Here is a 23,715-nt window from a genome sequence, read left to right on the forward strand (position 1 = left end):
AGCAATGTCCTACTTGTACTTATAGCCCTATGACTTGGAAAAAAACTAAGTACATGTTAAAATTGGGTATTTCTAAACTCAGGACAAAATTTAGAAACTATTTAGCATGGGTTTTTTTTGGCGGCTGTAGATGACTAACTGATTTTGGGGGTCAAAGTTAGAAAAAGTGTGTTTTTGAAATAGATGTCATCATATTTTATTAAAAAAGAAAAATAGTAAATTATATGAAATGATGAAAATAATAGTATCTTTGGAAAGACCATTTAATGGCGAGAAACATTGTATATAATATGTGTGGGTAAAGTAAATGAGTAAGGGGAAAATTACAGCTAAACACAAACACCGCAGAAATGTAAAAACGTCCCTGGTCCTTAACGGTAAGAAAATTGAAAAATGGTCTGGTCACTAAGGGGTTAATCAGTACAATGACAGCATTGAGACTTATTTCTATGCGGACATTAATAGCAGTGAGTCGTTGCAAGGAGGTGGTAAAGGACCAGAGGAATCAATGAGTCAGCCTCCTGTCCAGCCCGCGACAGCTACCTCCGGATACAGAGCCTGGTGGACAGCACGCTGTGCGGATAGGAGCAGTAATAGACATCTGGCCCGTATTACCTAAACTGCTATTTGTGTGAGCTTAGAAATGTCTCACATTTTTTTTTAGTGTTTGGGTTTTAATTGGCAATTTGTATTGGCTAAATAAATCTACACTATGTACTTTATTTCTTCTATTTCAGGTGATAATTTTTAAGGGGTCACATTGATATGGATAGAAATGGAGTATACATCTGGATATAGTCACATTTGTGTATTGGAACCTGAATATTTTCAAGAGACTGAGCCAAAGAAATTGGTGAATTTGATCAGATTTTTTTTTTTTTATATATATTTATGCAATAAATCCCATGTTTATATTTTAATACTCATTTAACACTGGCATTCATTTTTCTGTCTGTGTGAAGGCTGGCTAGTCACCAGTTTATTTTACAATGGATAATATTTTCTAACTGCATTCAAGACCTCCTAAACCCATCAGTTGTACGTTAGATAAATAATATTAGATCTGTAGATTTGCTTCAAGTAAACAAATATTTAGAATGTTACTGTGCTAGGAGAGTGTTAACATTTGAATTTTGCAATTCTTAATAGGTTTCTCTAGAGGTCCAAAGATGCTCTAGATTAAAAAATGCTAATGACTGTATGTTCCATCTGTCAGAGCACATTACTGACTGATAAACTGTGCACTGCTTTATTAGCAAAAAACCCTGTAGCTTGGCCATCAGTGCGTAATGGCTGGATTCAAAAGCTCTAACAGACGAAAAACGAAAATCTCTGCAAATAATCCACGGATTAACAGAAGACTCATCAAGCAAATATAAAAACATCAATACCCTGCCAAAAATCAGAGCACATCGCCATTTGATGTACAAAAATGGTTTGATGGATACAAAATGAAAAATACCAAAATGAAATATGCATGACTGTACTATTACTAGGTTATTCCCAGTTTGGCAACTTTGGATTTTATGTTTAAGCCCAAATTCAGGATGGACGTCTATCCTTCTTTGCATTATATAGATCAGTGGTTCATAACCACTTCTTTCTTTTACAGACATGTAATCAGCTGGTTCTGAAATCCATTAATTATACAATTATATATTTTATAAATCCACTTCAGGGTTTAAGCGAGTAGAGTGGAGCGTTAATGCAGTGTGTATAGGGTCAGTATGTGTGTGCGTGTGTGAATGGTCACCATGTGTGAGAATGCAGTGGTGTATGAATGTGGAGGGCCATTATGTGTGTGAATGCCAGGGTGTATATGTGTGGAGGGTCAACAAGTATGTGAATGCAGGCCTGTATATGTATGAAGGGCCAGTGTATGTGTGAATGCAGAAGTGCAGTGGGTATACTTGCAAGTCTTTTTCCACTAGCCTTCCCATGGTAAGTAGTCATCTTGCTAATCCCATTCAGTTGTGCCATATAAATCAAATGCCTTTTTATCCATGGATGAATGAATTGATTTGTTACGTTAATCCGAAATAATCTGTTTTTCGCCCATGGATTGACAGGCATTTCAACACAGCTCAAAGGGTTTTGTGCACAAGTCTAGTAAGAAACACAAAAGCGCAAAACAACTTACCAGCTAGTGCCCATTCTCCGGTGCTGTGGGAGTGACCACTGTAGTATATTATATAGGTATCATGTCGGGGGCCATCCGATGTCCGCAACTCCATAAAACTTTTCAGTTTTGAATGCAACGTATCAAAGCCGAGTCCACTTGTGGAGTAGTCACAACCATAGGTCTCTATCATATGGGATGCAAAGAATTTCTGGATAGAGTTTAGCATGCCTGTGGACCGCAAATTTAATTCCTGCACATGTTCCGGTGGAAGAAGCATAGGCTGACCACTGGGGCTGGTTACAGGTGTGGGAAATAAAAATAGAGGAGAAAAAAAAATAATTTTGCTATATGCACCGTTATTGATATTTCAAGTGTGAAGTGAAGATACAGCAAACAGAGAACAACAGGATAAATGAACCACATTTGTTCCCCATGGAGTATGTAAAATAATTTTATACTCATTTATCCAATAAAAATCTGAGCAGGAATTTTGATCTAACTGTCTGGAATTGGTAATTCATAATTCGGAAGGTTGGGCTATATTTAGTAGCAAAATAAATAATTAAACAGTCACCCTAAACACCAAAAGAGTTTTGAATCACTGCATTATGCAGAGAGTAGTCTGCACCCACTTCTTCTGCTGAGAGTGGCTTATAACTGCAGTGCAGGAATTTCTAAAATTGAGAAATCAAACTACAAAACGATCCCCGACACAGTGACATAGCAAAGGAGCTTTCACTTCCTCTATTGCGATGTGAATTTCATTAAGAGCCAAGCCACAGTCAGCGACTACTGGGAGTCAAGGACACAGGATGTGCACCCAAATATGGTTACGGGGCTACTTGGAAACGGACAGTAGTAACAGTAATTATTAATTTGTTGGCCATTCGAGCTAGCACCTAGTATAGACAGTTGTCATGTGGTATAAAAGTCCCATTGCAAATAACCTGGTATGATTCACACGTAATTCAGTATGTGTCACCATTCTAGAATCCAAAGATGTTCACTTCCCTTTATGAAATTCATACCCAGATGGAAAAAAAATAGAATTTAAAATACCTGCAGAAATTTGTGGGAATCACCACTGCATAGCCAACACATGTCCCTCCCAAGCAGCTGCCCAGTTCATGGAAGAGCCCATGAGCCATGGACTCAAGAGGAAGGACAATCAGGAACACACTCATGAAGATTCCACGGGTTGGCTACAATACAAATAAAAACAGATTAAACAAACTCTTAGCAACAGGTTACCATACGCACCAGTTAGAGTTAAAGTTTCAGATTTGTTATAAGGCATTATAGATATATATTTTTGTTTATTATGTTTCACAGAGGTAGCAAACAATGCAAAAATATCAAAACAGATGGTCACTATAATTACACAGATATGCGTTTAAAAAGAAAATAATGAACGTTTCTCAAGCTGTTTTTTTTTTTAATGGGGAGCAATGGAATGAATGAGAAGCTGCTCTAAGCCAATCAGTGGCACCCATGCCGGCGGCAGTCCAAGGCTCCGGTTTTAAGCTTTTCAGCAAGAAGTTGTTAGAGGAGGCAGAACAATCCGGCGCTAGGGTGGAGATTTTGGGGTTAAACCATTTGTGAACGGTTAAACCACTAAAAGTGAGCCAACACCAGGGACCTTCTGGCACCATAACAACTTAATTTAGAAAAAGTTAGGTGTACAGAGGTTCTCTATAAGGGCAGGAATAATAATAATAAAAAAAGACACAAAACAAGGAGTAGATTCTGAAAACAAGCATAAATACAATTGCCCCCCACCCCCCTCTGCCATCTACTTATTAAACTCATTCATTGGTTGAGAGTGGCCTAATGATGCTCTTTGTGAATAAACAAATGCCTACGTTGGAATCCAGCCTTAAGAAGACTAGATGAAGCATGGGCACCTGCTGTGACCCAGGTAAGTGTAAAAATAATGCTAAACAAGTTTGGCAGATTACATGGAGACAGCACCAGAACACTCCTTGCACCGTAACCACTACTTGGATTGTTCCTTTAAAAATAACTAAATTATGACATTACAACCCATTTAAGTCCTGGCACAGTAAGAGCTCACATTGCAAATGAGCAGGAGGAATACAAATATGGTTTCATTTCTCTTTTTCTCTGTATGCTTCCTCTATGCCAATTGTCTGGGTAAACAACAGAAAAGGATAAAGAAGTGTGGATTTCTACATTAACTTTTTCATATCTCATAAAACTGTAATTTTACATTGAAACATAAAATGTGACGGCAGATAAGAACAATTTGGCCCATCTAGTTTGCCCAATATTCTAAATACTTGAATTAGTCCCTGGCCTTATCTTATAGCTAGGATAGCCTTTTGTCTATTCCACGCATGCTTAAAGGGACACCCCAGGCACCCAGACCACTTCTGCCCATTGGAGTGGTCTGGGTGCCAACTCCCACTACCCTTAACCCTGCAACTGTAAATATTGCAGTTTTCATAAACTGCAATAATTACCTTGCAGGGTTAACTCCTCCTCTAATAGCTGTCTACTAGACAGCCACTAGAGGGCACTTCCGGGTTTATAGCACATTATATGCGCATTAAGTCTCCCCCGTCGCCGGCCCGCATGCGCAATAAGTCTCCGACGGATGATGTCGGCAGGGGAAGAGCGTGGGCGGGCCCTGAAGCAGCACCGAGGGACATCGGCGCTGGATACAGGTAAGTCACTGAAGGGGTTTTAACCCTTTCAGCAAACTGGGATGGGGGGTGGGAGGGAGAGGGGACCTGCAGTGCCAGGAAAACTGTTTGTTTCCACTTCAGCTGGAAGGCTATTCCATGCATCCACTACCCTCTCAGTAAAGTAATACTTCCTGATATTGTTAAACCTTTGCCCCTCTAATTTAAGACTATGTCCTCTTGTTGTGGTAGTTTTTCTTCTTTTAAATATAGTCTCCTCCTTTACTGTGTTGATTTAGTTTATGTATTTAAATGTTTCTACCATATCCCCCTGTCTTGTCTTTCCTCCAAGCTATACATGTTAAGATCCTTTAACCTTTCCTTTTAAGTTTTTACCCTGTAATCCATGAACCAGTTTAGTAGCCCTTCTCTGAACTCTCTCTAAAGTATCAATATCCTTCTCCAGTACTACGTACAATACTCCAAGTGAGGTCTCACCAGTGTTCTGTACAATTGCATGAGCACTTCCCTCTTTCTACTGCCAATACCTCTCCCTATACAACCAAGCATTCTGCTAGCATTTCCTGCTGCTCTATTTCATTGTCTGCCTAGATTCAAATTATCTAAATTATAACTCCTAAATCCCTTTCCTCAGATGTTGAGGTTAGTAGGATATCAAATATTCTATACTCTGCCCTTGGGTTTTTATGCCCAAGATGCATTATCTTGCACTTATCCACATTATTATATGTCAGTTGCCACAGCTCTGACCATTTTTCTAATTTACCTAAATCATTTGCCATTTGGCTTATCCCTCCTGGAACTTCAACCGTAAATTCCTTTTTCCTTAATATGGTGGCAGTACAAAAAGGGGGATGTACTCTTCCCTGGGACAAGCATCTGAAATTAAAAGGAACATAAAAAGTTCCTCCCCCAACAGGTATAAGACACAAACCTGCCATGAACCCTCAGTTCGTCACAATAAAACATCAGAGACAAATTTTCAAATTTATTAATAATAAGGGGGAGTGTTGTACAGCCATCATATCAAGGAAAAATGAATTTACGGTAAGTAAAATTCATTTTTCCTGACATATGGTGGCAGTACAATAGGGATATAACAAGATCCCAGAACTTTGGGAGGGAATTATGCAACCACCGCTTGTAACACCTTATGCCCGAAAGCAGCGTCAGAGGCAGAGAATACGTCTAGTCTGTAATGCTTTACGAAGGTGTTGAATAAAGACCATGTAGCTGCTCTGCAGAAATCTTTTGGCGAAGCTTGAGCTTCTTCAGCCCAAGAAGTAGCCATGGCTCTCGTTGAATGAGCTTTCAAAGAGGTAGGCAAAGGAAGATTCGATGCAGCACAAGCCAACTTTATAGTGTCCACTAGCCATCTAGCCAGAGTAGACTTAGAGGCTGTATGACCTTTATACTTTCCAAAAAAGTTAATAAAAAGAAGACCAGTCTTCCTAATTGCAGAGGAGCAGTCTAAGTAGGTTCTAAGTTATCTTCCGACATCTAGCATGTGCCAATTTCTTTCCAGACCAGAGGCTGATGGATCACCAAAAGAAGGCAGGGAAATTGGATGATTAGGAGCCCTAGAAGAGATGACCTTAGTCAGAAACGATGGTTTTGGATATAGAACAACCTTGTCTGGAAGAAATTTTTAAAATTCTTGAGAAGATGACAGAGCCTGAATTTCTCTCTTTTTGCAGATGTTATAGCCACCAAAAATGCGTTTTTTAGATACAAGAGTTTTAAGGATGTTTCCTCCAAAAGGTTCGAATGGGTGAGTACAAAGTGCCTTGAGGACTGAAGACAGATCCCCAAGAGGGGAAGAATTTTTTTCTTGGAGGCCTGACTGCCTTGAAAAAATCTAATAAGCCAAATTCTTGACCAGGAAGTGGCTAAGAGCTGATACTAAAACCTTAAGGGTTGATAAACCAAGACCTGCTTGGAGGTCATCTTGCAGAAAATGCTAAATTATATCAGTCAAAGGAGAACGTGTTAGGCAATGAGGATACTTGCCCCAATGAAGGAATTTCGCCCAAATTTTCAAGTATATACCAGTGGTAGATCTTCTGGTAGAATTAAGAAGAATCTTTCCTTTTTTAATGCCCTTGTCATGTAGTATTAGCCGTGCAGCAGCCAAGCTGTCGATTTGAACATCTTCTTAATACTTCTATTGGAATTCCTTTGTTCTCCAGGAGTTTTGTTGAAACTGGAAGTGTCCAGTACTTCAAAGCCATTGTCCTCAAGACTGAGAACAAGCTCCGGTTTGACCAGTATGGAATTATGGCCAGTACAACTGCCTTCTCTTCTTTTTGCAAAATACATGGAATGAGGTTTACCGGGGGGAAATAGGTAAGAGAGGCTGAAGTTCTACTTGATTGACAGGGCATCAAGAACCAGAGGAAAGTCTGCCTTGAAGTGGGAGGCAAATGTTTCCACTTTTGCGTTGTCCATCTTGCCACACGGTCTATGACTGGCAGACCAAATACCTTCACAACATGAGAAAAAAAATGACTGGATTCAGAGACTATTCGTTCTGGGACCATCTTGATCTGCTAAGGTTGTCTTGCATTGATGTCCATCCCTCTTATATGAGTAGCAGATAGGTCTTTTAGATGATGTTGAGTCCAAGACATAATTCTTGTGCAAAGAGAGTGCAGCTTTATTATCCTTGTACTTCCTTGTTTGTTGAGGTAGGCTACTGTAGTCTGGTTGTCAGATTGTATGTTTACAGTTTTTCCACAATGAGAGGTTTGAACTGAAGAATAGCATACAAAACGGTTATCCATTCTTTGAAATTTAATGATTCTTCTCTTTCTTCTGCAGACCATGTCCCTTGCCTCATATAGTACTGCAGGTGCGCTCCCCAACCTACAGTTGAAGTATCCGTGGTGATTATGACCCATGGTTGAAAAGATAGACCTTCTAAAAGGAATCTGGTCTTTTTCCACTAATTCAGCTGTCTTCTTACAGGATCTGAAATATTTATTACAGTATCCAAGTCATCTTCTTTCTTGCACCACTTTAAGAATCTCCCACTGTAAAGGTCTTGATTCTGCTCGGGACCATTTTACTGCTGGGATAGTTGAAGTGAGATGTCCCAGCACCTGCATGGCTTTCCTTATTGAGCACGTTATTTCTTCCTGAAGGTCTGTGATCTGCTTCCATATCGTTCTTCTTTTCAGAAATCATGTGGATTGACAGTGTCTAACTTGATTTAAAAACAAAAAGAAAAAAACCCTAGATATTGAATGACTTTGTAGGTTGCAGTTGTGAGTTTTCTAGGTTTATCACCCAACCATGCTCGTTTAGTATTGAGAGTGTATTTCACATCTCCTACCAGAGCATTTCTTGATTTTGGCTTGATGAACCAGTCGTCTAAGTAGGGAATAACGGTGATTCCCTCTTCCCTTAAGAGCGCAGTGATAGGCGCTAGGACTTTTGTAAAGGAGAGTCTGAACGGTAGGGATTTAAACTGAAAGTGGTGAACCTTGTAACCCTTCTTTAAGGCAATCCTCAGGAATTCTATTGAGCCTACTTCCATAACTATGTACAGGTACGCATCTTTCAAATCCAATGTTGCCATAAAATCTCTTTTCTGAATGGTATGCATGACAGAGGCAATGGTTTCCATTTTAAAGTGTTGATATGCACTCATGACGTTTACTCCCTTCAGATCTAGAATGGAATGAAAGGACATATCTAGTCTTGGGACCAGGAACAACTGAGAGTAAACTCCCTGATATTGTTGAATCCTTTGAACGCTTTCGATAACACCTTTTTTGATAATGTTACAGTAGCGTAAATAAGTGCTTGGTTTTTTAGCTTTGATTGGTAAGAAGATAAGGAAATTTGGTCTGAGGATATAAGGACTATCTGAATTTTATTTTGCATCCTCTTGCAACCAGATTCACATTCCACGGATTTGCAGTGGTCTCTCCATTTGTGAAAATATTGCTGCATCCTTCCCCCCACTTGTGTGGCATCAGAATCTTTTTGCTCTGTTTTGATGTCTTTATGTTCATCAAACTTCGGATCTTTTATTTGTTGATGAAAAAAACTGTGGTTCTAATACTGGAAGTTCTTATATCTGGGCTTCCAAGAATACTTCATGTCCTGAGGACTTTTATTTCCTTTTTCTGGCATCCTTCAGATAAGGCAACATTGACCTCTTTAATAAATTATCTTAGCTCTTCATGTGGTAAACCAATTTCCGTCATTGAATCACTAGAAGTTTCCAAATAGGAAGACACTGAACATTTGCCCGAAGACAGCTCAGATCTAGATGAGGATCTTTTCCATTTTTGCCTTTTATTAACTGGTACTTGAATGGGTCCTGTTACATTTGATTTTGCAGATTCAAATGTTTGGGCAAGGTTGTCTTGAAACCAAGATAAAAATTATTTTATGTCCTGTTGCTTGGACTTTTCCAGCGTTAAGGACGAACACTGAATGCAGATTTTTCTCTTGGTACCACCTGGTAGTGGTGTGGAACATTCGTTACATATCAGATGTTTCGTTTTATAAGTAGCTTTTTTTTTCTTGCGCCAATTTTCTGTAGTTCCGATCGCGCATGCGCAAAACGAGATCGGAACTTCGGTGGAACGCATAGCCTCCCGGACGTACGTTCCACCGCTGTGCGCATGCATCTTGATCGGGCAGTGATTTGCTGCCACTAATGACCTCCCACTTGCTTTGCCGGTGACTGGCACTTGGCATAAAGCAAGAAACTCATACCTGCTTCATAATTCTGCAGGTTGAAGAGTGGTCACTCAGCTCACCACTTGGAAGGCTATCAAGCCAGATCCCCATGGCAGCAACCCATGTGCCTCACGATCTTTCCTCCAGATGCCGTCCGTTCTTGATGGAACAAGAAAGAGAACTGAGGGTTCATGGCAGGTTGGTGTCTTATACCTGTTGGGGGAGGAACTTTTTATGTTAATTTTAATTTCAGATGCTTGCCCCAGGGAAGAGTACATCCCCCTTATTGTAGGGCCACCACGTCGGGAAAATACATGTTTGCTCACTATAAGGAATACATTAACATACCAATAAAGACAATTCTAAAATGACAGCTGCTCTTTAACGGCACAGTAACCAATGAAATGTAAATGTAGTGGCTATGGTTAATAGAAGTGGTCAATAGAAGTGATCAAGAGTTTCTAATTCTGGTCCATCCTATAAAGATCTGTCCCATCTGTGGTTTATACAATATACAGTTCAGCCCCCACTAGCAGTTTCACACATCACAACAGCCGAGACCTGCTCAATAAGATGTTAACAGCCATATCCTGGATGCTATCAGTTTATGTACCACCATGTTCACAGTTTTGTTAACAAGGCTGCTTTCACTGAACAACAACTGGTGGAGGAAAGCAATATGCTCATCATGTAAACACTACATACACAACTTGGAAAGATTATCGGAGGCAAAGGACGTAAAACTACCTCCGTTGGATGCTAGAGGGAGCAGTCTACAGTTTGTAGCAATACATTGACAGGAGACCTATTTGGCGCACGGCCTCTGCATACATTGTTATGGTGTTTAGAGTATGCTACTGAATAATGGAAGAATACCTAATGATAATTATTAAGCTAAACCTAAATACCAACCATGTCAAGATCCAACAGGTTCCCTCCATACAGAAACATTAAGATGTTTCACTTAAAGGATAAAACAAAAAAGTAAAATCTACTGTTGCAATTTGACACTATACATTTCCTTACTCTGAGCTTGACCTGGATGTCACAATGCTGCAGGACATACACATTAGACTTGTGTATTCTGATTCTCCAACATCTAAATTAGTACACGTTTTGGGTGACTAAAAACTAATAATAGTGAGGGGACAAATCTAGTCGCTGGAAAAAATAAATAAAAAATATTATATTACATATTATATAAAAAAATGAATTAAAATCGTGCTGCAAATCAATTAATTAATTAGGCTTGGTGCAGAATGAGATTTCAAACAGGGAAAAGCCTTTATTTGAGCGCTCTGAGCACTCAGATAGCTGCTAACCGCTAATTTCTAATTACAGTAGGCAGCCACTGGCTTTGCACTGTTTAGTAGATATGACCTTACCAGCGGGGCATGGCAGATTTGGGCACAATGTAGGTTTTATACCTTCCCCTTTATTAATATGGTGGACATATTGACCCCACAGGCTTTTTTTATTCTGTATATTTCCAGTTCATCCGAATCATTTCGTATGGACGAGAGAGATTCAGGTTAACAAACGGCAAATGAACAAAATTTGGTTGATCAAAGTTTTTTTATTTTTGCAGGATAAATTGATTCAGATGAACTGCACTTTGTTTTGCTGTGTACAAGTTTAATAAATATTATATTTGGATCGGTTAATTCATTTTTGATCTCAGTCAATCTATTCCCTGGCTTCCTTTATCCTTTACAATTCGTATTAAAATCCTAGTTCTAACAGACAATCATAGGCGTGCGCACGGGGTGTGCCGGGTGTGCCTGGGCACACCCTAATCCCCGCGGCACGCCTATGCATTGAGACCGGCAGGGGAGATCTCAGGATCTCCCCTGTCGGTCCATGCAGAGCCGGCGCTATCCGAGCGCCGGCTCTGCTCTCAGCCTCCCCTCACCGGCTCACAGGCAGTGAGGGAGGCAGGAGAGGACCGGCGGAGCTCTTGCCAGCAGCTCCGCCGGGTTCCTCTCGCGAGAACTGAGCGTTGCCGCGGCAACACTCAGATCTCGCGTGAGTGAACTCTAGTCCTGCGGGGCTAGAGTTCACTCTCCACTGGACCACCAGGGATGGATGGCGGCAGCAGGATCCCCCCTCCCAGGCATAAGGTAAGAAGGGAGGGGGGATAACTGATCTGCCCCCACCTCCACTGGACCACCAGGGAAAGCAGCAAGGAAAGATCCCCCCTCCCTACATAAAGTAAGAAGGGAGGGGGGATATTGAGTAATGTACCCCCACAATCACCCACACACACATATACACAGCACCCACACACACACACAGCACCCACACACACACACAGCACCCACAGACACACACAGCACCCACAGACATACACAGCACCCACAGACATACACAGCACCCACAGACATACACAGCACCCACAGACATACACAGCACCCACAGACATACACAGCACCCACAGACATACACAGCACCCACAGACATACACAGCACCCACAGACATACACAGCACCCACAGACATACACAGCACCCACAGACATACACAGCACCCACAGACATACACAGCACCCACAGACATACACAGCACCCACAGACATACACAGCACCCACACACATACACAGCACCCACACACATACACAGCACCCACACACATACACAGCACCCACACACATACAGCACCCACACACACAGCACCCTCACAAACACACAGAACTCTCACACACATTACACAAACAGCACTCTCACACTCACACAGCACACTAACAGTACCCTCACAAACACAAACAGGACCCTAACAAACACACACAGCACACTCCCAGTACCCTCACACACAAACATCACCCTCACACACAGTACATTCACAGCACCCTCACAAGTGCACACACACACACAAACAGCACCCTGACACACAGTACATTCACAGCACCCTCAGAAGCACGCACACACAAACACCCTCACCCACATAGTACACTACCAGCACCCTCACACACACATCACACTAACAGCACCCTCACACAGCACACACACAGCTTTGTGTGTGTATATATATATATATATATATATATATATATATACACACGCCGCGTGTGCTTGTGCTTTAGGGTGCACACCCTAATGCAATAGGCTGCGCACGCCTATGCAGACAATGCTTACCATACTACTCCACAAAATACAGGTCATCTCTGATAATCAAGATAAACTTACTGTAGTCCCACCTATCCATTTCTGACCCGTAACATTCATCTGCTCTCAATCTGCCACTGGCTATCCCATTCTTATGCAATATCCTATACCCATCCTAAGACACAATCTTATATCTCCAGATCTCAAACACATTAAAAGAGAAGCTTCAAACTTAAAGATTATCTCAACTCACACAACTAGTAATTTCTACCTTCTTAGCTACTATACAGGTCACATGAATAATAAATAAGGTACAGAGGGCACTGGTTATTTTTGTATTTATTTATTGCCACTTTGCATAAGGTCAACTTTTTTTAAAGCAAGTCTATTGTTTTCTCTGTTATTTGTGTGCCCTGAGTTTCTTTTTTTTTTGTCTTCTTTACCCAGTATATAGAGTTGCACAACAAGGGGTCTTTTCAGGAATAAAATATTATACCACACCATATGCAGCTAGTCTTTCTCGATGAACATGTTACATATGCAGAGTCTCTCATGATCTTGACACATTGGAATCTCCTTTGATCCATGATAATAGGTCTCCAAACAAGAACATCAAGGGAGCAAATATACCATGCAAGATCTGTGTTGTTCATCTCCCACTGCCAACACAGCGGGCTGACATTGTGCTTAATGTAATGAATGAGGAAGTTAGTCCAATTAGAAGTCTGGTTGCAGAAATTTGCCAATGAACTGCATTAAAGGACGGAGTTAAATATCAGCATTAAATCTAATCTACTGCAATTCAACAACCACAACTATTAGAATTACTCCTCTTACAGGAGGCCTGAGCCTAGTTTTGCAACAAGAAACTGAAAATCTTACACTGAATTCAGGTTAAATACATAATACAGCAGCGCAAGTATTTGTTTGTTTAGCGCAGTAGCTATTTGTCATCCCCACCTGCACTGAGAATTTATTATGGTATTTGTTGTTTGTCTATAAATGTTGTTGTACAATTATTTGGTTGAATAAGAAAGGGTCAATAGAAATCGTAAGTCTACATGGAAAAAATGAAAGAAATGATTTGAAATGAACTATTGGAAATGTTAAAACTAATATCAATTAATGTTCAAGGACTCAACTCCCCAAATAAAAGATCTTATTTATATAATACTCTACTCAAAGAAAAAGCTCAAATTTCTTTTATACAGGAAACTCATTGGAAGAAACAAGATAATCATTACTGGAACTATAAAAAAGTTCAATATTATTGCTGAAGCATCAGATCAAATAAAAATAAAAAAAAGGGAGTAGCAATATTGTTTTCTAATCTGATTAATTATTCATGTGATTATTCTGATTGTGACTCAGAAGGTAGATTATATGGATAGGAAAGATCAATGAGATTCAATACACTCTACTCAATATGTATCTACCCAATAAAGCCCCAATCAAATATCTATCAAAAATAAAGAGAAGAGTGGAAACAATCCGAAAAGGAATATTATTAGTAGCAGGTGATTTTAATTGCGTGGCCGACCCTAAATTAGATAAACAAATAAAACCTGGTCAACATATAGATAAAAATCTCGCTAATCAAGCAGCTTCGTTATGTAATTTGGCAAAAAAAAAAAAAAAGATATTTTCGATTTATGGAGAACTTTTCACCTCACGGATCGTAACTATACCCACACTTCATCTGCTCATAAAACTTCAGCAAGAATAGATATGTGTTGGGGCGACTCTGACCTTATAAAACGAGTAAAAACTATCAAAATAGAGATCAATACATGGTCAGACCATGATTTTCTTATATTAGAAATCAAAGAAAATGGGAAGAAAAATTTTTCACCATGGAAACTTAATGATTCCTTATTAGCAAAAAAACAAAATATAGAATATATAAAAAAATCTTTCTGAATTATTCTTTGAGTAAAATCTCCCTGAAACTACATCTAACCAAAATGTATGGTGCACATATAAAGCGGTCACTAGAGGTTATTTCATAAAACTTGCAAGTTATGAAAAAAAAAATGAGAGGGGCTCCAATATCAGAACTCTATTTACAATTATACAAACTTCAAGCTCAAAACAATAAAAAAAATTCTCAGGATACAATACTTTTGATAACAAAATATAAAAATATGATAAATCAAAAGATTCTTTAAAGAATCAAATTCAATTTAAAACAATTAAAAACTAAATTTTACTACCAGAGCAATAAAATAGATAAAATATTAACAAGCCGGGCGCCGGACGAGAATGGCCGCCTAATCCTCGCGCTCCGCTCCTGCCTGCTCTCAAGCACCGCATAAGTTGCACGAACCGGCACCCATGGGACGCACAAGACTGTCCCAAATGACCCCCTCCACACCAAGAACCCAGGGGACCAGCTCCCACCCCTCAATTAGGAGTTACCTCCAAACGCCGGGCGATTTACTTCCGCGGGATGAGGACTCCAATATGGCGCCCTCCTCGCCGAGCTCTGAGATGTCGGACGACGGTCCCAACGCACGAGGCAGCATACCGGCACCACAAACGCCGGACTGGTATGCACTATTTACATCCCTGCCTAAGAAGGAAGATTTCCAGACCCTCCTGGAGGAAGTCAGATCCACGCTGCGCACAGAAATCTCGGCCCTTGGCACCTCCCTCACAGCACTGGAGGCAAGGGTGGAGGCCCTTGAATCCCAGGGCCCAGACCAGCACTGTCCTGCACTCCCAGCCATCACAGCACAAACCAGACAACTGTAGGACCTGCGCCTCCACGTTGAGGACCTGGACAATCGTGGCAGAAGGCACAACATCAGGGTAAGAGGCTACAGGGAATCAGAGGCCCCAGAGGATACCAGGGCCCTCCTAATACCACTATTTAATCGCATCCTAGGCCGGCCCAGGGAAGCCCGCATCCCTATAGATAGGGCGCACAGGGCACTGAGGCCCAAACCACCCCCGGGTGCCCCCCCCAGAGACATAATTTGCCACATCCCTGACTTCCAACTAAAGGAAGACATTATGCGGAGAGCCCGCACAGAATGCTCCTGGAGGCACGAGGGGCAAGTGGTCGAGCTATACAACGACCTCTCCCACCTAACCCTGCAGGCCCGGAGGGCGTTACGGCCCATAACCGCCGCGCTACAGGAGGCCCAGATCCGGTATAGATGGCAATTCCCCTTTGCCCTCACGGCCCGACGGGGCACCACGGAAGCTACAATTCGCACGCCACAAGACACCCAGGCCTTTCAAGAGGCGCTTGGCCTCCCACGAATCCCCATCCTGGATTGGACTGGCTACCCGATGAACGAACGCTCCGCAGGAAGACCGACCCACCGCATCGTACACCAAAGCCCAGACACCGACTTCACTCCCCCCCTGCAAGCAGCACCGGAGGAATAAAGGGGGCACTACCCATCCCCCCCTCCACTCAAGACCCATGTCTGAACTACACCTCAATGGGCACTACCCACCTACCCTTGACAGGCTTCAAGATACCCTCCCCCAAACCTGAAACTCTCTCGTTTTTTTTTTCGGCCCCTCTCTACCTTCTCGGCAAGACCCCCTGGACGCTGCTCACCAACCAAGAGAAAACGTGCACCTGCACACCGCAGCTTCACACAGCTGGACTTCCCCCTGCCCCCCCAACCTATCTGGATGGCCCCGTAGATCCCCCATACAGGCCATATGGGCCCTACAACGTAGACATCTGACACTCCACTCCGATTGCTTTGGGTCGACATACTACCCGATCTACCTTTTACCTGAAACTGCACACGCTCTCCATGATAGACTGGGGCACACCCGACCAGAGACTACACCCCATCCGAACGCTGATGCTCCTGCCTGGTGATTTTCTGATCCTTTGGGGATTGCTGACCCAGAGACACTCTGACCACTCTCTCGGAGACCACTGGGGAAAATGTGCCCAGCTGTGCAAGTATACTGCAGGGGAACACAGACACTACAGACACACCACAAGCCGCATCCACCCCAAGAGATAACACACACAGCAAATACAAACATCTCACTCTTAACTACATAGGCCTACACCAGCATGACAAAACCCTACTCACCACACCTCTACACACACATTCAGGCACTGATAACGGGGGGACAGACCACCGAAGCACTACCTAATGATGGTCACAATGTTACATAGATGTACCACCCATGTCAATGTTGTTTATCTTTATTTTAAGCCATGTAATGTCTTTAGAATGTCATATTTGCCTCTACAACAGCAAGGGGATGGTACAACACGACGGGAAGCCTGACCCTCCCTGACGAACCCCCCGAAGGCCCGAAACATCACCACATAGTGCCGTTAGACGACCGGACTGACACCAGAAAGAGTGGACTGAGCTCACAGGAACACACAGGGGCACATATCGACGTGTGTACGCACACTTAGACGCAGGTATACGACCACACTACGAACGCCCACGAGCTACAGGTACGCCGATAGTACACATAACCCTACCCACGGAAGACAACCTGAATTAACAAAACACCAAGACGGAAACTCAAAGGGTAATGACAAACTCGCATACGCTCCCCCCCACCTCGATCCCACCAACCCCCCTCATTCCTGACTGACCACCTCTCAAACAGACGTGCACCCCACGACGCACAATCCCACCGACAGAGGGCTGAGTGCCACCACACCACTGCACATCATCCTACTTGGGTATGCTTGGGTTGCTTACCTTGCTCAACAGGTTTAACTGGTTCAATTTGCCTAAAACATCTGAAATGCTTGTCTTGTTTAAAATGTTACCTATGATCCTCCATGCTGCAAAGTTGTACCGTCCATGTCAAGGTTGTTTATCTTTATCTTACTCCATGTAATCTTCAAAATGTCACATTTGCCTTTACAACAGCAAGGGGGTGGTACAACACGACGGGAAAACTGACCCCCCCGAACGAGCCCCCCGAAGGCCCGAAACACTACCACATAGTGCTGATAGACGACTGAGCTGATACCAGAAGGGGTGGACTGAGCACACAGGGGCACGCACCACCGTGAGTACGCACACTTAGCCGCAGGTACACGACCACACTACCAACGCCCACGAGATACAGGCACGCCGATGTTACCCATAACCCTTCCCACGTGAAACAATCTGAACTCACACGACACCGAGACAGAAACTCAAAGGGTAATGACCCGCATACGCTCCCCCCCACCTCGATTCCACCAACCCCCCCATCCCTGACTGGTCACCCCTCGAACAGACGTGCACCCCACGACGCACACTCCCACAGACAGATGACTGAGTGCCATCGCACCACTGCACATCACCCTACATGGGCATGTTTGAGATGTTTACCTAGCTCAACTGGTTTAACTTGTTCAATATGTTTAAAAGGTCTGAAATGTTTGACTTGTTTAAAATGTTACCTAAGATCTTCCTGTGCATGCTACTGTTTAAAGATATAGGTTATACGAATGTATTAGACAGTCCCTCCCTCACCCCGCTCCATTCCCGCACCGCTCAACTCACGAACACACCACCGCGGGGCCGAAGCGGACATCCGCTTCCACGCTACACAGACCGCTTCCGCTCCCCTTTTACGACTCTACCCTCCATGGGTGCCACTTCAACCTCCACTACAGAGCTACTGGGCAGCAGGAGACGGACGAGAGCTGACTGTGACTCACCACTCACCGGGAAGTCATCAGTGGGCGACCATCCCTCCCCCGACACTACCAACCCCACGGGTGTACTGCCAAAAACCTGTGAGGTGGACCCACAGGACTTCGTCCCTGGACCTCCGCCTCCCAGCGGCACATTACCCCTACTTACTGTCGCCTCTGCGACCTGATCACACCTCCCACACCCCTCCCCACTACCCCTCCCCCTCCCCTCCTTACACCTCCCACTCAGGGCCGGAAGGTGACCCGGTGGCATGGGTTCGCCCCCCCCGCTCCCCACGCCCCTGGCGCGGGCAGAAGCGATGGCAACTCCATCAACCTCTACACGATAAATGCAAGGGGCCTCAACTCACCTCACAAACGAGCCAGAGCCCTGCGAGAGATCAGGGCACTGGGGATATCGGTGGCTTTCTTCCAGGAAACCCACTTCCACGCTCCCCAGGCCCCTAGATTCTCCAACAGATACTATCCCACGGGATACTTCGCCCACAACCCCCTGAACAAATCCAAGGGAGTGGCCATTCTGCTCTCAGCAGACGTCCAATTCAAATTCGAAGCGGAGATACAAGACGCGGAAGGCAGGTACCTTTTCATTAAAGGGAATGTAGGCAACTCCAAAATCACTCTGGCAAATTTATACCTCCCGAACAAGGGCCAGAAACAATTCCTGTCCTCCGCCCTACGAACCCTGGAAACATTTGGAGAGGGCACCGTCATAATTGGAGGGGACTTCAACGCCCCCCTGGACCCCAGAGTCGACACGTCGAAAGGCGTCTCCACGATCCCGGACCATGTCCTCCGAGGCATGAGATCCCTTCTCTCCGAGCATCTACTAGCGGACTGCTGGCGCATTCTCCACAATACGGAAAGGGACTACACATACTACTCAGCACCACACAGCTCCTATTCGAGATTAGACTACTTCTTCATACAACACAGGAACCTAGACACGCTGAGATCTGCCCGCATTGCACCCATAACCTGGTCCGATCACGCACCACTAATCCTCGCCATCGATGACCCCAGACCCTACAAACCGCAATGGACGTGGAAGCTAAACGAATCCCTCCTGGAAGACCCAATCATCCAAACGGAAATACGCACCGCTTTGGAACACTACTTCCTCACCAACAAACCACCTGACTGTACACTACCCATCATCTGGGAAGCGCATAAATGAGTCATCAGGGGCATTCTCATCAAGCACGGCACCCGCCTGAAGCGACAACGCGCACAAGAAATTTCACACCTCATCGACCGAGTGACCCAACTTGAAACACGACACAAACGCTCCCTTGACGACGCTACCTACAAACAACTCCTGGACGCCAAAGCAGATCTAAACACGCGCCTCACATCTAAGATTACATTCCAGTTTCAGCTTACGAAGAAAACATTCTATGAATATGGGAACAAGAGCGGCAAACTGCTAGCCAGAGCGCTGAGAGCAAGGAGGCAAAAGTGCCATGTCCAACGGATCGCACTGAGGGGACAATCACTGCTCACGCCGAAAACCATCGCGGAGGGGTTCAGACAATATTACTCCTCACTATACAACCTGCCCGCAAACCCCTCACGCCAGACCGAAACGGCGAAGACCTTCGAGGCTCGCCAGAAGGCATATATCACACAACACATGACAACTAAACTCCCGCCCGAAACCATCGCTGCCCTGGAGGAAGACATCACGAACGCAGAAGTATGCTTGGCCATCAAAAAAGCCAAGCAGGGAAGGAGTCCTGGCCCGGACGGTTATACGGCAAAATACTACAAGATGTTCGCGGACGTTCTTACCCCACACTTGCTCAACCTCTTCAACTCCATTCAAAACGGAGGCTCATTAGACCCCGCCTCGCTCCGAGCCCACGTAGTGGTAATACCAAAAGAAGGGAAGGACCCGTCCTCCTGTGCCAGTTACCGCCCGATCTCTTTGCTGAACACCGACCTCAAATTGTTCGCCAAGATTCTGGCTCTCCGCCTCCAACCGCTACTGCCAGACCTAATCCACCCTGACCAGGTGGGATTCGTGGAGGGCAGAGAGGCCAGAGACAACACCACCAAGGCACTCAACCTGATCCACGCAGCAAAGCAGGGTCCCTTGCCCGCCCTACTGATCTCAACGGACGCGGAGAAGGCCTTCGACAGGGTCGATTGGTCCTTCCTGCAGTCCACACTGGCACACCTCGGATTAGGACAGCACATGATGGCCTGGATATCGGCCCTGTACGCCAACCCAACAGCCAGACTACAGGTGAACGGACTCCTCTCAGACCCGTTTGAGATAAAAAACGGCACGAGACAAGGCTGTCCGTTATCACCATTGCTCTTTGTCCTCAGTCTGGAGCCGTTCCTCAACGCCATTAGAGCTCAACCTGGCATCTCCGGAATTGGAGGCAGATGGGGAGTCAGCAAAGTCTCCGCATATGCGGATGACCTCCTGTTTACAATCACCAACCCACGGCACTCTCTCAGAGAACTGCTGCAGCAATTCGACACGTATGGCACCTTGTCAAACCTAAAAATCAACTACACTAAATCTGAGATTCTCAATGTGGGATGCCCCCAAGCGCTGGTTACCAGCTTGAAGAACGACTTCCCCTTCCGCTGGTGCACAGAGGCGATCAAATACCTGGGGACATGGCTATCGGCGGACCCTACGGACACCTTCCGCATCAACTTCCCCCCCCTCCTGGAACGAATCACAAAAGACCTGAATGCCTGGCACCTCCCCCATATCACATGGCTGGGCAGGATCAGTGTACTCAAGATGAATATTCTCCCACGTCTCCTGTACCTCCTACAGACCCTACCAGTCCATATCCCCAAATCCTTTTTTGCACAAGTCCGAAAAACAATGACAGAATACGTGTGGCACCGTAAAAAAGCGAGACTGAACTTTGCCACTCTCACCAAACCCAAACTGCACGGGGGCCTAGGCTTACCAGACCTGACAAAATACCGACAGGCGATACACCTCCAACGACTGATTGAATGGACACACAACCCAAAAGACAAACTGTGGATCCCGATAGAAGCGAGCTTCTCGCAAACTCCCCTCCCTCTCCTCCCGTGGCTACCGAAAGCGACGCAAGGCGAATTGCCAAAACAACATCCAACGCTGAACATCACAATGACCATCTGGAGGAGGCTGGCTCTACAAAAGGACATGGCTCCGGAGCTCTCACCTCTCTGCCCTGTATCGCACAACCCACGACTCCCTCCGGCGGAGGATCCCCGCTACATTACAGCGCTGGGACTACCAACCCCCTGCAGGTTGAAGGACGTGTACAAACAGGGCGCAATCACAACCCTGAGAGAACTGGTCCCGAACAACCCGCACACCTGGTCGCTCCTCTTCAAATACCATCAACTGAAGAGGTTCCTGCAGACCACGCCAGGACTGGACTCAGCGACCCGAGCACTCACCGCCTTTGAGAGGATGTGCACGAACCCCCCGAGCCCACCGCACGCAATATCGTTACTATACCGCACACAGATTACACCATCCACCGATGCACCTCTCCCTTATTTCACTAAATACTGGGAAAGGGATCTAGGACACACACTCCCTGCGGAACAATGGACCACAGTGTTCACGCTCATACATAAAGCATCCATAGCCACCAAATTCCAGGAAACAGGATATAAAATGCTCTCGCACTGGTACAGGACACCCGAGAAACTATCCATAATAACAGATGCCTGCGAACCCGAATGCTGGAGGTGCGGGAGGGAACTGGGATCCCTCTTCCATATCTGGTGGACCTGCCCACACATCAAACCCTACTGGTCGGCGATTCACGCTGTCATGGTGACCATAACGGACGCAAACATACAACTCACACCGGAAACCTACCTACTCCAACTAACCTCAATCCCCACACCTAAATTCAAGAGATCAGTGATACCACATCTCCTAAACGCGGCGCGTAGTCTTATCCCGACACACTGGAAACAACCCACGGCCCCGACGCTGAGAGAGTGGCTAGCCAGAGTGGAGGACATCAGACAGATCGAGGAGCTGATCCTCTCAGCGGCCGGACGTATACAGCGCTACCACGACACCTGGTACCACTGGCTAAGATGGCTCGCCTCCCCCTCCGGGACCGGAGGAGACACGCAACCCCCGGGATCAAATACGAGGCCCCCCCTGCCGGAGGGCCCAGACAGGAGCGACGGAACATCGGAGGCAGTCCCGACGGAAAGACGGATCCGAAATGAGCGCGCCGATGCCGGACCCAGGGACGGGGGGAGCTGGGACGCGGACACAGGCCCGGGAGCCCGAAGCCCACACCCCACCTCTCACACCCAGGCACAACCAAACTAATTCCTGGTCACCCCCCGCCATCGCTACCTCCCCTTCACACCCCCCTACTACCCCTGACCGCACGTCACCCCCTGCCAGAATGACAACGCTGAGCACGGGAACCACCTGTGACACCTGACACACAAGACTCCGCCCTCACACACCTGACTGAGGCCGACACAAGCCACACGCCAGGTAACGAAAGGGGGCCCTGTCAGGGAAGCAAAGCAAACACACACTACAGAACCCCGGCGTCAGACCCCTTACCACACACCACGGACCAACCTGCTACCTGAGGTCCCCAATACCCATGACCCCACGCTACAGGCGACTGTAACTGAAGGGATACCTCGACCCACGTCTCCCTGCTGCCCACAGGCCGCCCTCCCTCCTCCAGAGCAGACCCCGTGTTTCAAACATGGAACATCAGAACACCACATACCCCACCTTATGGGGCATCACCCACCGCAACAAACCTCTACCACACACCATACCGCACCAATACCCACTCCTACGCAGACGACATCCTCACCACAAGCAGTCAGTGGCAAACAGACGTCGGACCCTATACATACACTGCGAGGTGACATACTACTGTTAAACCTCAAACGAGCGTCAGCCCCGAATGTCACAGACATAGTAATACCCTCTGTATGACTCACTGTAACATGCAATTGCAAAGTCTACTGCTACTTGAGAGGCACATGATAGCCTTCATTAATGTATATACAACTTACGCAAAACAGGCAGCGCTCCTCATTATACGTAATTGCTACAAGCTCACTAGATAAAAAGCTTCTGGTCCTTATCCTTATCCTCGCTACTCCCGAGCTAAACTCATCAATGTTTCTATGAACCAAGCAACTCACTAAACTATGTACAAGTTTCTTTCCTACCACAAATATGCTCGTACACTTGTAACCAATGCGCTTGTTAAGGCTGTTGTGGCCATACAAGAAATGTTGTGATCTTTCATGCACCATAAAAATAAAAAAAATATTAACAAGCCGACTTAAGAAAAATAAAATGGAAAATAAGATTTATAAAATTATTGAAGATGGAAAAGTTTTGTAGACCCCAGAAGACATAGGTGATTCATTCAGGAAGTATTATGAAAAGCTATATAACCTACATCATACACCTACAGATCAGGCTATCGATAAATATCTACA

General features: G+C 45.0%; 1 protein-coding gene across 1 annotated transcript in view; it reads right to left on the reverse strand.

Moving 5' to 3' along the window:
* Nucleotides 1-23,715, reverse strand: part of TMEM168 (transmembrane protein 168) — a 36,183-nt gene that overhangs the window by 3,055 nt on the left and 9,413 nt on the right. Inside the window, exons 3-4 of the mRNA XM_063446876.1 lie at nt 3,182-3,324; nt 2,141-2,415 (exon numbers count right to left, since the gene is read on the reverse strand). Of these exons, the coding sequence (XP_063302946.1) occupies nt 2,141-2,415; nt 3,182-3,324 (418 nt within the window). The remainder of the gene's footprint in view (nt 1-2,140; nt 2,416-3,181; nt 3,325-23,715) is intronic.

This window comes from Pelobates fuscus, chromosome 3 (assembly GCF_036172605.1).
Source record: "Pelobates fuscus isolate aPelFus1 chromosome 3, aPelFus1.pri, whole genome shotgun sequence".
In the NCBI taxonomy this organism is placed as follows: Eukaryota; Metazoa; Chordata; class Amphibia; order Anura; family Pelobatidae; genus Pelobates; species Pelobates fuscus.